We start from the raw sequence: 14,627 nt of genomic DNA, 5'->3' as shown, positions 1-14,627 counted from the left end.
TCGCGCCGCTTATAAAAGACATCAACGCGCGCAGGTTTTTCAAGGTCCAAATAATTTCTACTTAAAAAAAATATTTGAATGCCATATTGCAGCGTCAACGTTCAATTTGAGGTGCGTAATTTAATAGCTTTTGCCTGCGAATTCTTCTTCCAAAAATTGATTATCGGTATCTCGTGGATAGTATGCAATTTTCTGGGATAAAAACTATCATATGTCTTTCCCAGAGTCCCAAAACTATCTTTACGATTGAAGCGTCAATAAATAGGTACCTAACAAACAGACTAACAGAAAAAATACAGACAAAATTACTTTCGCATTTATAATATTAGTAAGGTTAAGGTATAAAGGATGAATTCAATAAGAAGTAGGAATAGATATTAAGTGAAAATGTTAGAAATAACGTTCTTTAATTGACGTCATAACTAACTTTAAAAACGGTCAAGTCCGACTCGAACTTGCATATCTACTAAGTGATCTGGACCAATTTAAAAATAAAACGGAAGTGCGAACTGGCCTCGCGCACCGACGGTTTCGTAGGTAAATATTTTTCGGTATCTCGAAATATATGCAAATGGCCGTATCTCTAAATATCTGTCTTATCCGAGACCTGCTCCAGAAGAACCATAGGATAACAGACATACACAAAGAAGCGATTTTTATAAGTTGGTCACATTTTTTAATTCTTCCAGCCAGACAATTAAAACTATTTTTTTATGCTTCCACGAGAGCAGTCGAGAGTAAACACAAACGAAATTGGAACTTGCTTCTCGCAGAATTAAACTGTCATCGGATTCAGTTACTTCTTTAAATTATGTCCCCATATATGTTTTAATGGCTGCTGTATTGTATTGCACTGGCAGACAAAGTAAGCAAATTGAGATATAAAGCGGATTTTTATTAGCTGGACGTACGTTTCTCGTATAATTAAGTCATTCCGTACTGATATTACCGATTTACTTCAAAGTAGGAATGTATATATTTGCTCGTGACGTGCCCGGTTTTAAAATAGGACGCACCCATCTCTTCACGTAGGTATCGTAAAAGGCGTTCACATTTTATCTGTCGTGTTGTGTCGTGACGCATCAGAACGGTATCGGTATCATACATTTTATATGGTTGCGTTCACATTTATATGATGCAGTGTTGTGCATGATTGTGACGGCTTGTGTTGTGTCGCATCAAACTACTGTTATGTAGTGGTCTAAGTAGCAACCGGTCTAAAAAGCAGCTAGTCTAAGTAGCAAGTGGTCTTAGAAGCAACTGGTCTAAGTAGCAACGGATCTTAGAAGCAACTAGCCTAAGTAGCAACCGGTCTAAAAAGCAGCTAGTCTAAGTAGCAAGTGGTCTTAGAAGCAACTGGTCTGAGTAGCAACTGATCTTAGAAGCAACTGGTCTAAGTAGCAACTGGTCTTAGAAGCAACTGATCTTAGAAGAAACTGGTCTAAGTAGCAACTGGTCTTAGAAGCAACTGGTCTAAGTAGCAACTGGTCTAAAAAGCAGCTAGTCTAAGTAGCAAGTGGTCTTAGAAGCAACTGGTCTAAGTAGCAAGTGGTCTTAAGTAGCAAGTGGTCTTAGAAACAACTGGTCAAAGTAGTAAGTGGTCTTAGCAGCAACTGGTCCTAACCTGTTTTTGTCGAAAACTTGAAAAAACGATAGTGAGCAGCAGCGCTCTTTTGCCAACTATCTTACTTTTTTTTATTCCTATCGATTCTTACATGTTGTCACGAATGTTTTCTTTCTTTTTCTTTTCTTTCTTCAACTACTAATTCCGGGCTCCAGTACTGCGCTGTGGAAGGCAAGGGGAAATCACCACACTATTTGCCCAAGAAAGTTGTGATGAAGGGTCACCAACCGTTCAGTCAAGAGTGTACCGACACCGACTTAGAAAAGAAGGAATATTAGTTTTAATATGCATGTTGTTTTGAAAATTAACCTACGATCCGTACTAATATTATAAATGTGAATGTTTGCGAGTGTACTTGCTACTCCTTCAAACTAAAGCTTTACGGCTCTACATTTTACAGCTGGATGGATTTGAGTGAAATTTTATGTCAAATCTAGTTTACATATTCATATAAGCAGTTGGTTGGGATAGTTTAGTTAGACATCCCATCATGTTGTCAAGCCTTTAGCGCCATACACTATAAGGGGAAATACAGGCGCCACTGCTCTATGCCCTGCCTATCTATTCCTCCTCTTTCCAGGACAACAAGAGAGCAAAGTTGTTTTTTGTTGCGAGTGTTGATTTTGAATCCCGAGTAAGCGAAGGATTCTATAATTGAATCACGAGCGTCAGCGAGTGATTCTAGGTTAGAATCCTGAGACCAGCAAGGGATTCAAATACACGAGATGCACAAAAAACTTTGGTCTCGTGTGACACATACAATTTTTCATCTCAGCAGCGAGAACATCATTTAAATGTAACATAAGAATAAAACCACATATACCTACCTGTTCACAAAACAAACACTTTTTTTAAATATAATCCGATTATTAAGAAACAAATATAATAATCACATTTAAAACAATAAAAAAGTGTCCAGTAGATACAATACAAATCTCATACTCATAACAGTCATAACATGCATTGTAATTTGAACTTAGAACTTCTTGTGCTATATGTCTCACTTACTTTTTAATGCTGCAAAAAGCCTCATCTTGGGGTCATTAAAAAGGTCGAACAATAAACGTATAAGTAATTTATAATATTACATTTACTCAGCATTTAAAAAAAATAATTAAAAAGTTACTTTGTCTCACGGAGTGAGCAAAATGCGATTTTGATCACTGATTTCTCGTAGCAAAACCTGCCTGTTTGAGGTGCTGAGGTGAAAAATTCTTTGCCACACCATCTACAACTTCCAACATGTCCCTAATATTTTTTGTTTTGATCTTATTGTTAGACGAAGATTTTACTTTGTGTATAGCCTAGATCCAGTATAAATACGAAATCTAGGAGCACGAAAGTGAAAATAAAAATTTCAATTAAGTAGTTGACTAAATTAATACTTAAGTGCTATAATTTTGTAAACTAGATACTCGTATATCAAACTCGGCACAATTTTTCATCATTATCGAATGGTACTTTCGCGTGATGTGATTCCAAAATCGGTCCCCAGTTCGTTTTGGATTCGCGATAAAAACACGCGGTGTCATTAGCCGCCGCTCCCCATGTATTTATTAATCTTATTCGGAGAAATCGGCGCATCTCCCCCCTCCTGCCTCTGGCTGCGCCCGCGCACAGATTCCCTGCAGTACGTCAGCGACGTCACTTTGACCTTGCAAGCAAGAGGGCTATTTTTAAAATCACATCACTTGAAAATAGTAAGTGAAACCATCCTATTGTGAGCCATCTACATTTCAGTTTTTTTTTACTTGTTCCTTTTGTTCTCATTGTCATTTTGTTAATTTTTAATTACTTATCTACCTAATAATATTTTTATTTCTATATAAACATGTCAAGCTTAAATTAAGAAAACTAGATTTAAGATGTGATTTCTCGGGTTTATTTCACTAAACATGAGTGACTCTCAGTAATTTCATGTTCAAAGACTCGAAAGATAATACTCGTCGGTGCCACTGCGACGGAAATACAAACACTGAAATGAGATAAATGTTGACCCACCTACCTTCCTAATCATTAATTGGACTCTTATCCAACTGCTTTAAACTTGTCTGCTGCGGCAGGACGTTCACTCACTGTATGACATTACCTTGGATAAATGTTACTTGTGGTGCCTCTCCAACACGCTGTTCGAAGCTTTATTGCGAAGCGTTAAAAGCTAAATTTACTAAATTAAATGCCTAGTTATAATATACCTACCCACTTTGGACGCAAATGCAATAACGCATAGGCTGGCGGCCTATTAAAAGCTAACTAGGTAGGTAATTCGTATTTTACAACCTAACTGGTCTTATCTCTTAGTTTGAACTGCGTGATATTTGGTCCAGGTGTAGTGAATAATCTTTTGACATCGTATTTTGTCGGAAAAGTTCGCATTTATTAGGGATCCGTACCCAATGGGTAAAAACGGGACCCCATTACTAAGACTCCGCTATACGTTCGTCTGTCTGTCAGTCTGGCACCAGGCTGTATCTCATGAACCGTGATAGCTAGACAGTAGAAAATTTCACAGATTATGTATTTCTGTTGCCGCTATAATAACAAATACTAAAAACAGAATAAAATAAATAAGGGGGTACCCGTACCACGAACATGATTTTTTTGCTAATGTCTAATGTTGTATAGATAATGGTACGGAACCCTTCGTGCGCCAGTCCGACCGACTCGCACTTGGTCGGTTTTTTCTTGCTTTCTCAACTACCTAGCTTACTGAAGTAATTGAGAGTTGCGGGAAACCGGTGGATGCAAGTGGCGTTCTAAGGGGGAGGCCTTTGTTCAACAGTGGACGTTTTCCGACTGATGATGAATTAAGAAAGCAGGATAGATAGGTACGAACTTTCCGACAAAATGCGATGGAAAAACATTATTCACTGGTTCACGAAATCCGTTTCGTGTCTATAATTTTATACCTTAAAAAGATCAGTACAGTGCAATGAACTATGTTTTTCCACCGTATTTTGTCGAATAAGTTCGTATTTATCTTGCTTCCAGTAGACATGTACTTTTTAAAAAACAATAGCAAGTACAAGAGGTAGATATGACTAACTTTGAATTACAAGGTCACATTGTCATCCATTAGTATGCAATGCTTGACTGCTCAACGTGACTTTATTGTTGTCACTTGACGCATTGCATTCTTAACTGAGTTCTCAAAAAAAATACAACTTATATTTTCAAGCATTTTCAGGCATTTTTTTTGCTTTTTTTTAATTTATTTTTTTAAGTCTGTACAGACTATACATATACCTGTGTTTTCTGTACCTACCTACTGCTTGCTATGTGTTGGTGTGCAATATAGAATTATTGTATTGTATTTTTGGTAGGTACTTGCGATTTTTTTGTATTGGCTAGGAATCTATTTCGTTTAGAAACGGAATGTTGAAATTAAATGAGTTCACAAAAAAATACCACTGCTTATACTTTTAAGTAGATATTTGTGATTTTTTGTATTGGCTAGGTATCTATTTCATTTAGAAACGGAATGTTGAAATTGTAAGTAAAAGTGCTAATAGAAAAGAAAAAGTTATCATAAACTAACAGTTTTTTTTTCTCTTCTATCTTAATTCAACCCGAGCTATTCATGATAATTTTCAGTGTTTATGACACAAAAGTTGTGCGCGCTTACTCATGTTTCTCTTTCCGAGAACAATATGTGAGGTTAAGTCTATATTTTATTTATTGTATTAAGTAGCTGCTAATCACTAAGCCAGTCATCTTACACAGCAATTACTTTGAACACAATTTTGAGCCCGTTTCAAACAATATCATTTGTGAAGGCTGCATCATGAGAGCTTGCTCAGTCCACTGTTTACCCAAAATATCTTTTATCTGTGTAACATTTTATTTTTATACATGTTTATAGGAATGCAACAAATTTTTACATGAGTTAAGTATACTGTATATGTCTCCCCTATGAAAATGTAGTGCAAAGATAAGTTAGATAAGCTACAAGGCAAATCCCATCATAAGTTTTTTGTAGTGTTTGCAGTATTTGTGGTGACAAACAAAACATTTTTTTCATTGCTTAACAATTTTAATCCATATTTAAATTATTTAACAAAAGCTGTACATACAAGTTTACAAGCTTACAAAAACTAATAGGCGTTAGGTCAGTATACCTCAGTGTAGAATTCATTGGTTTCTGCAACAATAAATACTCTACGAACTGTAATCACTAGGCCAGTAAACATTTGCATGTAGTATTTATTACATTGCAGTGTTCGAACAATCACAGACATGTAAGTAATTAGCCCCTTGGCCCTGCACTGTAATAGTACTGTGACATTTTTACTGGCATCTTGTAAACGACCTCTTGTTAACCTGACGTAGTTTATTGTTTAGGTTTGGCGGGAACAGGCGCCGTGGGCGCGGCCGCGGCTCTCTGCTGGGCCGCCGACAGCTGCGGCGTCTCCGTGGCCCTGGACCTCAACTCCTTCTCCGCAACAGCGTTCACCATCTTCGTTACATTGGCTTTCATCTTATTCCTCTCTATAGCCGTCGCCTTACTTTTAACAGGCGCATTAATCCGCTTGGTTACAGCCTTGCCTTTCGCCTTTCCTTTCTTGCTTTTAGCACCTGCTGGTAATTTGCTTTTTACTTTTAACTTGCCTTGAGCCATTTTATTTTTATTCACGATTTGATTAAAACTAATACGTTGTAGATATCGTGTTTTTTTAGAAGAAACGTGTTTTTGACATTGACATTTCAGGTTATGACGTTTATGGTTCGTTCGGAAATAGTGTACTGTCAAAACTGTTTGAGACGTTAACAAAAACGCCCATAACAACCGGAATACGCTGGCATTGATATAAAATGCAGATTGTACACCTAATACTTAGAGATGCCGCACTTTGATTATCATGAGGCCTTCCTTTAAAACTATTTCAAACAGCCTGCGACTTCGTCTGCGAAGAATAATCCTTATCACTATCCCGCAGTACCTGACTACGTTATTTTCCAGGATAAATGTATCTTATACTTAATGTTAATCCAGGTTATCTATAGGTACCTACTTAATATAAATGCGATGTCTGAATGTTACCTCTTGACACTTAAACTGATAAACCAGCTACCGTACAACGGCTAACCGATAGTGTCTTTTCCAACCGCGACATTGGGAATCATCGATAGTATCGATGGAGCTATACTTTCAAGAATTGAATTGAATTGATACTGATGGACCAATTTAGATGAAATTTGGTATGCAAATACTTTGAAAGGACAATAGGATAGTTTTATCCTGGAGCATTGTATACTTTCCGTGGGATAGCGGTGAAAGAATTCATCGCAGACAGAATTGTGAGCAGCAAACAGTAGTAGGTAAAGTAGGTACTCGTATTTATGTAGGTACGAAAAATTTCATCCAAATAAGTCCAGCCGTTTTAGAGTGAAAGAATAATAAACATCCATACATCCATCATCACAAACTATCGCGTTTATAATATTAGTTTAGGTAGTCAAATTGTTACTATTGAAGTTAGAAATAAGTTTATAAACTTTATTAAAAATATTATAATACACTACGATAAGGTATTAAGTAAATAGGAAGGTTTTTAAATAAAACGATCACAATATTTTCATAGACTTTTACTCTTAATCGACTGTCGCAGTATATGAATTCGAGTTTCAAGTTAAGAAATATACATAATATATAATATCTAAATATATTTTATGTACAGATAAATAGAAAAGTAGTCGAGTATAATAATTGGCTATCGATAGATCGAGCGGCGAGAGTGCAGGCGACCGGCGAGAAGCGGTGCGGACAGGGCGCACCCCGCCTTAAAACGTCTAGAAAAATAGATAAATCGCTCAAAAACGTCAGGAGTCAGTCGAGAGGAGAAAAGCGGGTTCACGCGTATTCGGTGTCGGTGGAGAGGGAGCGTTCGGCGGGCGAGCGGCGGCCCGGCTCGGCCGTCGGCGCCGTCTCACCCGCGCCCGCGCCCGCGCCCGCCTGCGCCTGCGCGTACGCCAGGCTCTTCTGGTAGCTGAACAGCTGCCGCTCCAGAGAGTAGTTCTCCGCCTGGAGAGCCGTTATCTCGCGTCTGCGGACAAACCAGTTGGGATTCAAAGGGTTTCGTCGTAGGTATGTTTACATATTTCTGACGTCTTGAAGTCAATGCTAAGCTACAAAAAGAGTTGGTTGCACCAAAGGAGAATGAATGAGTAGGTAAATGTCAAAATCCTGCTGTCATTACACGACATGTTCTTGTATGCGTAACTACAACTCTGCAGGTGGTACTACCTGTTATATCTGCGAATTATGGCCTTAACTGTAACTGACTTGGAATAAATGAGCAAAGTATTCACCTCATCTGATGCGCTTGAAGGCGACAGAGGTCGTCATAGATATGGTAGGTAGCCTGAAAGAGCAAGTAGGTCTCGCCCCACTCGAGACGCACGCGCAGCTCGCCGCCGGGGTGCAGGAAGGGGCAGCCGGGGCGCGACACGTCCTCGACGCGCAGCGCCGTCTCCATCATGAGGCCCTCGTCGGCGCTCTCCTGCGCGTAGTAGTGGGCGAAGGGCGCGCCCGGGAGCTCCTCGGCGTCGGGCTCGCCGGGGGCGGCGCGCACCAGCCAGGCCGACCAGCTCACGTAGCGCAGGTGGTTGCGCGGCACGTTGTGCACGTCGCGGTACAGCATGTGCAGCCGCACCGTGTCCGAGTGCGTGTCGCAGCGCAGCGCCCACGCCTGCTTGTCGCGGTCGTAGCACGTGGCCGCGCGCCCCGCCGCCGCCACCGCCAGCTCGGCCAGCGCGCGCGCGTGCACCAGCTCCACGGTCAGCCGCAGCCCCTTGTGGATGGGGCGCGGCGGCGGCCGCGGCGTCCACGCCGGCGTGCGCCCCTCCGCGTCGCACACGCATTCCAGCACGCCCGATTGCACGCGACGCTCGCCTTCGCCTATAGCGAACGCGTAGCGGACGCGGCACTGCTGACCCTCGCCGGACAGGCGGACGAGCCGCAGCGAGAGCGGCTCCTTGTTCCACCCGCTCACCGCCACCGTCCAATCGAACCCGGCGAAGGCGATAGGCGGCGTGTCGATGCGCGGAGCTCGAAGCTCGCACGTGTAGAAAGTGCGGACCCGCGACATGCAGAGCTCCAGCTGGAACTCGCCGCGCGCGTCCGCGAATTTAGAGTTGAGCTCGGCGAGCGAGACGCAGCGGCCGCGGCCCTGCGCCGCGCAGCCCGCGTTGAAGCGGACCTGCTTGCCGGAGAAACCCTCATTCGCGGTGAAGTGGTCGCGGCTGAGAAGTGTGAAAGTGAAGTCTACATACACACGCATGCCCTCGCATGCACCTCGCCACACCAGGTACACTCCTGTTGGAAAAGGACCGTGAATAAGACAAGATTACAAGTGCATGTTATATTATCATTTACAATTATGTAGTAGTAGTAGGTCATTAAAATTTCAGATTGTTGAATATTTTTTTAGTAAGTAAAGCACTGAAAGTTCAAAAGCTAATCTCTAACAGTTTGCCGTCTGTTTGCTTAAGGAAGTAGCCATGAAACTTTATTCCCTAAAGGGTTCAATATTTATCTAGAAAGCCATTTAGACGTCGGTTTTGTTCTCGGGACTGTTCTCAATGTATCTCTGTAATAATAGTAACGAGAACAAGACTTAATTTACAAACTCGAACCAACTTATTTGGAACGATTAAATAAGTGTAGGTATCCTCTCTATCTCTACATTAAACTCTCTAAATTAAAACAGGCGCATGAAGCATGAAAAAAAAAACAATTCAGGAACCGGTACGGTAATTGTAGGAGAGCATAGTAAGTTACTGAAAGAATTATCCATAGAGCGACTGAACGACGCGACTCAGAGCTTGTGAAGGCAGCCCAAGTGACGTCACAATCAGACTCGTGCGTATGGGACGACTGATACTGACCGAGTAAACAAACCATTAGCAGAGCGGTTGAACGCTACGGCACAGCGCTGATGCGCGCAGTCGAAGTTCCTTGACGTGACGTCGCAGTCAGGGTCGCATGTGACTCTACAAACTGGTACTGACCATGGGAGGCGTCACCGGAGCAATTGAAGACCACGGCGCAGCGTAATAGACGCAGTCATATTCCTTTGACGTGACGTTGCGGTCGGGCTCACGCATGGCGTTACAAACCGGCTGGTGTAGCGACAGAAGCATCAGCGAAATTCAGCAGAGCGGTTGAATGCCACGGTCCAGCGCTGATACGCGCAGCCGAATTCCTTCGACATGACATCGTGGTTGGGCTCGGGCGTAGCGCTACAAACAACAGGTTGACTAACCGGGAGAAGCATCAGTGAAGTGGTTGAATGCCACGGCCCAACGCTGATACGCCCGGCCGAAGTCCTTCGACGGGACGTCCCAGTTAAGCTTGCTCATGGCGCTACAACAAACCTACTAACTAGACACCGGTACTGACCGAGAGAAGCATCAGCGGAGCGGTTGAACGCCACGGCCCAGCGCTGATGCGCGCAGCCGAAGTCCTTCGACGTGACGTCGCGGTCGGGCTCCCTTGTGGCGCTGCGCGTGACCACGAACGTGAACACGTGCGTGTCGCCGCGGTCCTTGAGCCGCGTGGCGCGGTAGAGCAGCGCCATGCGGCCGGCGCGCCGCCGCCGCCCGCGCGCCGGCCCTGCCTGCCTGACAATCAACACTATTTAACATTAAACGTACGTCAACGCTAAACTTCTCTAACTCTATTTTGGCTACAGAGCTACGTATAATTGACCGAGCGAGCGCGAGACGTCCACGTTTCAGGCCCTTTACAACGAAGTGCAAAATTCGAACATACGAGAGTGAGAGGGTCGGTACGATCGAACTTCGATTTTCGAATTACATAGTAGCCCCCCTGCTTGCGCAAACATACTTTCGTATATCCGACAGAATCTCGGATGTTCTCCGCTAATAGTCGCATTTTTCAACATACCTATTCCTTAAAATTTGTGAGCAGCTTTCGTACCTGATTCTACGGGTGTTTTATTTTTTATTTTGTGACGTCTGGAGTTGCAATGTATCCGTCGTTGGTAGTCTCAGGAGGCATTGAAAAGCTTATAAACTCAAGTTTCTACTTATAATAGGTACTTATAAAAATCCGCCGAACTTTGAACCTTCTTGTTTTTGAAACCCATTAAAAAGTAGAACGATCTCTTGGTCATTCTTTATGGAAAATGAGTAGTTGTTTTCCTTCACACTGAAATTCACAAAAATGTAACCATGCTTTGGGAAAACACCTTTTTAAAATAAACAAGGAATTCTCACCAAATCCAATAAGAATAAGTGCCTCTGTCGCGTCCGATACATTTCGCCGTTCGTATACTTTTAGAAAAACAAGCACCTTTTTCGTCTGCCCTCATAGGGCTAGGATAACAAAGTAGTGGGGATCAATAGTCTTAATAAAAGCTGTGAGAGTCCTTCCTACCGCTCTAACGCTCTTGTCAAGTAGTAGTGTTCACATTTAATGAGGATCTTGACGACTTTGGTATTTGAGTATTATTTCGTTTCATTGTATTTAACTTTTAATAATAATAGCTGCTAGCTAGCTGTTTCTCGTGGCCATTATCATCATCATCATCATCATTATATCAGCCGTAGGACGTCCACTGTTAGACATAAGGTACCTATGCCCATATACCTCCCGTGGCTATAACCTGTGCTAAATTTGTTTAACGCAGCGTACTGTTAGGTATTCTGTAATTTACCCCAGAAAGCCAAGCTATTTTGCACCCGACTGCAAGGAGAGGTATATTTACAAGCTTGTATTTAATTTGCAACGTTCGTATGTAAGTAAGTTGTGGTTTCAATGGTTTCAATATTTTTGCAAGCCATTTTTTTACAACTTCACGGAATCCGATTATGCTGAAATTTGGCGTGTAAGTGTGTAAGTTCACTAACATTACAATATTCTTGGAGTGTGATTCTTGGAGTGTCTTACTGGTTTAACCAAGTCTAGCAAGGAACGTCTCCGCAGGACAAAACTCTTCAACGGTTAATAGCATCGACTTGAAACAAGGTACGGATATATTTTCGATGACAATGCAAGTACTGCAACAAAAAGTACAGTCAACAAAAAAGTTTGTATTAAAGCCGAATTTTTGACAAGAACGGATTTTTTAATAATAAACGGCTCTATGTGAAACACGACTTAACCTCAACCCGTCTTTAGAAATATGTAAGGGATTATTGTGTTGAGAAAGAAATTGAGTTAAAGACACGTAAATTCATAAAGGTCTTCAAACGGATGCGTTGGCGGCCCTTTGAGAAATGAGTAGGTTCGTTTTTTGAAGATCCCTAAGATTGTAACGGTCCAGAAATACTGGTGCTGCAAGACGATTCCAAATTTTCACTGAGCGATGAGAAAGGAATGTCGAGTTCAAATATTTTTAAGCATCAAGACAGCTCCAATGTTTAAGATGGCCACTATACCTGCCTACAGTCAGCCAAGAAATTACTTTCCAACTGGAAAATTCAACGTCATATCTACGATTCAAAATATTAAGATTATTAAGTACCTATCACATAAATCAATGTGACAATCAACCTTATAGTTTTTTCTGTTGTACGAGTAGGACCTGTCATAAAAATAGTAAAGCTTAACTTGCCCCACTCTCTCTCCCGATTATACTCAACTAGCTTTTGCCCGCGGCTTTGCCCGCGTGGAGTTCGGTTATCGCGCGCTGTTCCCTCGGGAACTGCATTTTTTCCGGGATAAAAAGTAGCTCATAAAATATCTCTATGCCAAAAATCACGTCGATCCGTCGCTCCGTTTCGACGTGAAAGACGGAAAAACATACAAACACACAAACTTTCGCATTTATAATATTAGTATGGATTTCCTGTGTCATGGATGGAATCATAAGTATTTAACTATTGCAAGTCGATGGTTTACGTATAAATCCGTCATTAGTTCACTTAGAATAATCGTTCTTATGCATGCTATAGGAGATATTACTGATTGCTGATGACTGGTAAATGGGTCTAATGTACAGGATATAACAGTACATATCTATACTAATGTATGTATGTATGTATGTAAACTCTTTATTGTACAAAAGAAAATTAACAAAATACAACTGACAAACTTTAAGATACTTGTACAAAGGCGGACTTATCCCTTTAAGGGATCTCTACCAGTCAACCTCTGAGTGGATGAGAGGAGAGGAGCAATACGTTAGGGTCCGACAAAGGGTGAGTTTAAGAGTTAAAATAATGGAAGCTACTATACAGTGCTTTAAACAATATAATACATAAACTACAATATAAATAAATAAACTACTATATACATATATGACTAATCATGTGAGTAATAAAATAATTTATACCTATTAGCGGTAATCTGCCAGCAAATGGGAAAAAACGTGGAATGCTTTAGTATAGTCAGTTCGGTACGCGCACTTGATACGGTCGCATGTGTCGCCTTACATCGTAGTTTCCAGTGGTTCTAAAACTTCTTTACTTTAAAAAATAAAAATAAGTAAATTTAATTTCCATAATATATTTGCATAGCCAGTAGCCAGTAGCCAGTTGAGATGAAGTGTGCTTCATGTGATGCCTCCATTAACGATGGTGCTCGGTGCTCGGGCTGTAATAAGGACTTTGGGTTCTGCTGTGCTGGTATAACGGAGCAGGGCTTCCGTAAACTTGGAAACGAGCGCAGATCAACCTGGAGATGTCTTGCATGTAAGAGAGACTGCTCGCCCTGTCCTCCGAAACAAATCGATCTTACCACCATAATGGATGAGCTACGGGAAATCAAGCAGAAGGTCCTATGCCTCCCTGGCCTGGTGAACGATGTGAGAATCTTAAAAACTGAGCTCACAGAGATGAAGGAGTCGGTCGATTTTGTTAGTAATGGGCTTGACGTTTGCTCTTCCCGCCTAACTGAGGTGGAAAAGAAACTACCGGAGCTTGAAACCGTTCAAGAGAGTATTCAGCGGTTTTGCAATGACTTGTATTCTATAAAGGGTGAGCTTGCTCGAAATGACCAAGCCCTACGTGTCAATAACGTCGAGATAAGGGGGGTTCCGGTTAGAAAGGATGAAAACCTCTTCGCTATCATGGATAGGATCAGTTCGGTGGTGGGCTATCAAGTGGATAAATCCTTTATTAATTATATTGCCCGAGTTCCACTATTTGATTCCAAGGAAAAATCCATTGTTGTTGGCTTTACAAACCGTTACATAAAAGAAGATTTTTTAGCATCTGCACGTAAGAAGAAGTCTATGTGAACGATCATTTGACGCCGGCGAATAAGAAGTTGCTCACGTTAACCAAATCTACGTTGAAGGCTAAAGGATTTATTTACATATGGGTGAAGTTTTGTAAGATTCATGCCCGCAGGGATGATAATTCCAAAGTTTTTATCATAAGTAGTGAGCGAGATTTAAACAAGCTTCTTTAGTTTGGTATTATTTCAGTATTCTGTTGATTAATTCAAATGCTCTCTTTGTTATTCTCTCAGGGTTATTTTTGTTTTGTTTAATGTTAATATTGTGTAATATTTTCGTTGGGCGCTACCGATTAAGTTTGAGTATCACTGAGCGTTCCTTTTGTGCGGCGCCCGAGCTAATTGCTACCTACACTCGTTGTTATTTATCTGCTAAGCTGCTATCGGTGTGCTCACTGCTTTGCGCTTGTCTCTTTTTTTCGCACTCATCGGATCCATTATCTGTTATTTACTTACTCCTTTTTGCTCGCGGCATGTTATACTCTGGCTGTGGGGGTAGTCGTTCCATGACTCGTCACTGGTCGAACTCATGTAATTGTTTACGGCAATATAATTCATTGTTGCATTTATACATCACTACATTTATTCAGTCCATAGGTAATGTGATATTGAGCTTGATTCGAAGTTATGCTGTTTTGCCTGGACTTAAATTTACAAATGGCTACTAGTAATTCGTTGGATGATTGTTGTTTTATTTATTACCAGAATGTACGCGGACTTCGCTCTAAAACTTTAACATTTTATCGTAACCTTAGTCTGGTTTCGTACGATGTTATTGTTTTAACAGAGACATGGTTA

The 14,627-nt window shown here is 41.3% G+C and overlaps 3 protein-coding genes across 5 annotated transcripts in view; 1 reads left to right on the top strand and 2 right to left on the bottom strand.

Annotated features, from left to right (window-relative positions):
* Positions 1 to 5,635: 5,635 nt before the first annotated feature.
* On the bottom strand, positions 5,636 to 6,331 carry LOC141438028 (uncharacterized). The gene has a single exon (XM_074101663.1). The coding sequence runs from the start codon at positions 6,240 to 6,242 to the stop codon at positions 5,955 to 5,957; it is 288 nt and encodes a 95-aa protein (XP_073957764.1). The 5' UTR covers positions 6,243 to 6,331; the 3' UTR covers positions 5,636 to 5,954.
* An 863-nt stretch (positions 6,332 to 7,194) lies between these two features.
* LOC141437673 (uncharacterized) overlaps positions 7,195 to 14,627 on the bottom strand; it is a 73,381-nt gene continuing 65,948 nt past the window's right edge. Inside the window, exons 2-4 of one of the 3 annotated variants that reach the window (XM_074101125.1) lie at positions 10,026 to 10,259; positions 7,934 to 8,939; positions 7,195 to 7,668 (exon numbers count right to left, since the gene is read on the bottom strand). In XM_074101125.1, coding sequence (XP_073957226.1) covers positions 7,476 to 7,668; positions 7,934 to 8,939; positions 10,026 to 10,203 — 1,377 coding nt within the window. In that variant the 5' untranslated portion in view covers positions 10,204 to 10,259 and the 3' untranslated portion in view covers positions 7,195 to 7,475. The remainder of the gene's footprint in view (positions 7,669 to 7,933; positions 8,940 to 10,025; positions 10,260 to 14,627) is intronic. The other 2 variants (XM_074101124.1, XM_074101126.1) reach the window with 2 other exon arrangements.
* Positions 13,014 to 13,830, top strand: LOC141437595 (uncharacterized). Its single transcript, XM_074101032.1, has one exon. The coding sequence runs from the start codon at positions 13,132 to 13,134 to the stop codon at positions 13,828 to 13,830; it is 699 nt and encodes a 232-aa protein (XP_073957133.1). The 5' UTR covers positions 13,014 to 13,131.

The sequence above is a fragment of the Choristoneura fumiferana genome, chromosome 18 (assembly GCF_025370935.1).
Source record: "Choristoneura fumiferana chromosome 18, NRCan_CFum_1, whole genome shotgun sequence".
NCBI lineage: Eukaryota > Metazoa > Arthropoda > Insecta > Lepidoptera > Tortricidae > Choristoneura > Choristoneura fumiferana.
This window is presented reverse-complemented; position numbering and strand designations above follow the sequence as displayed.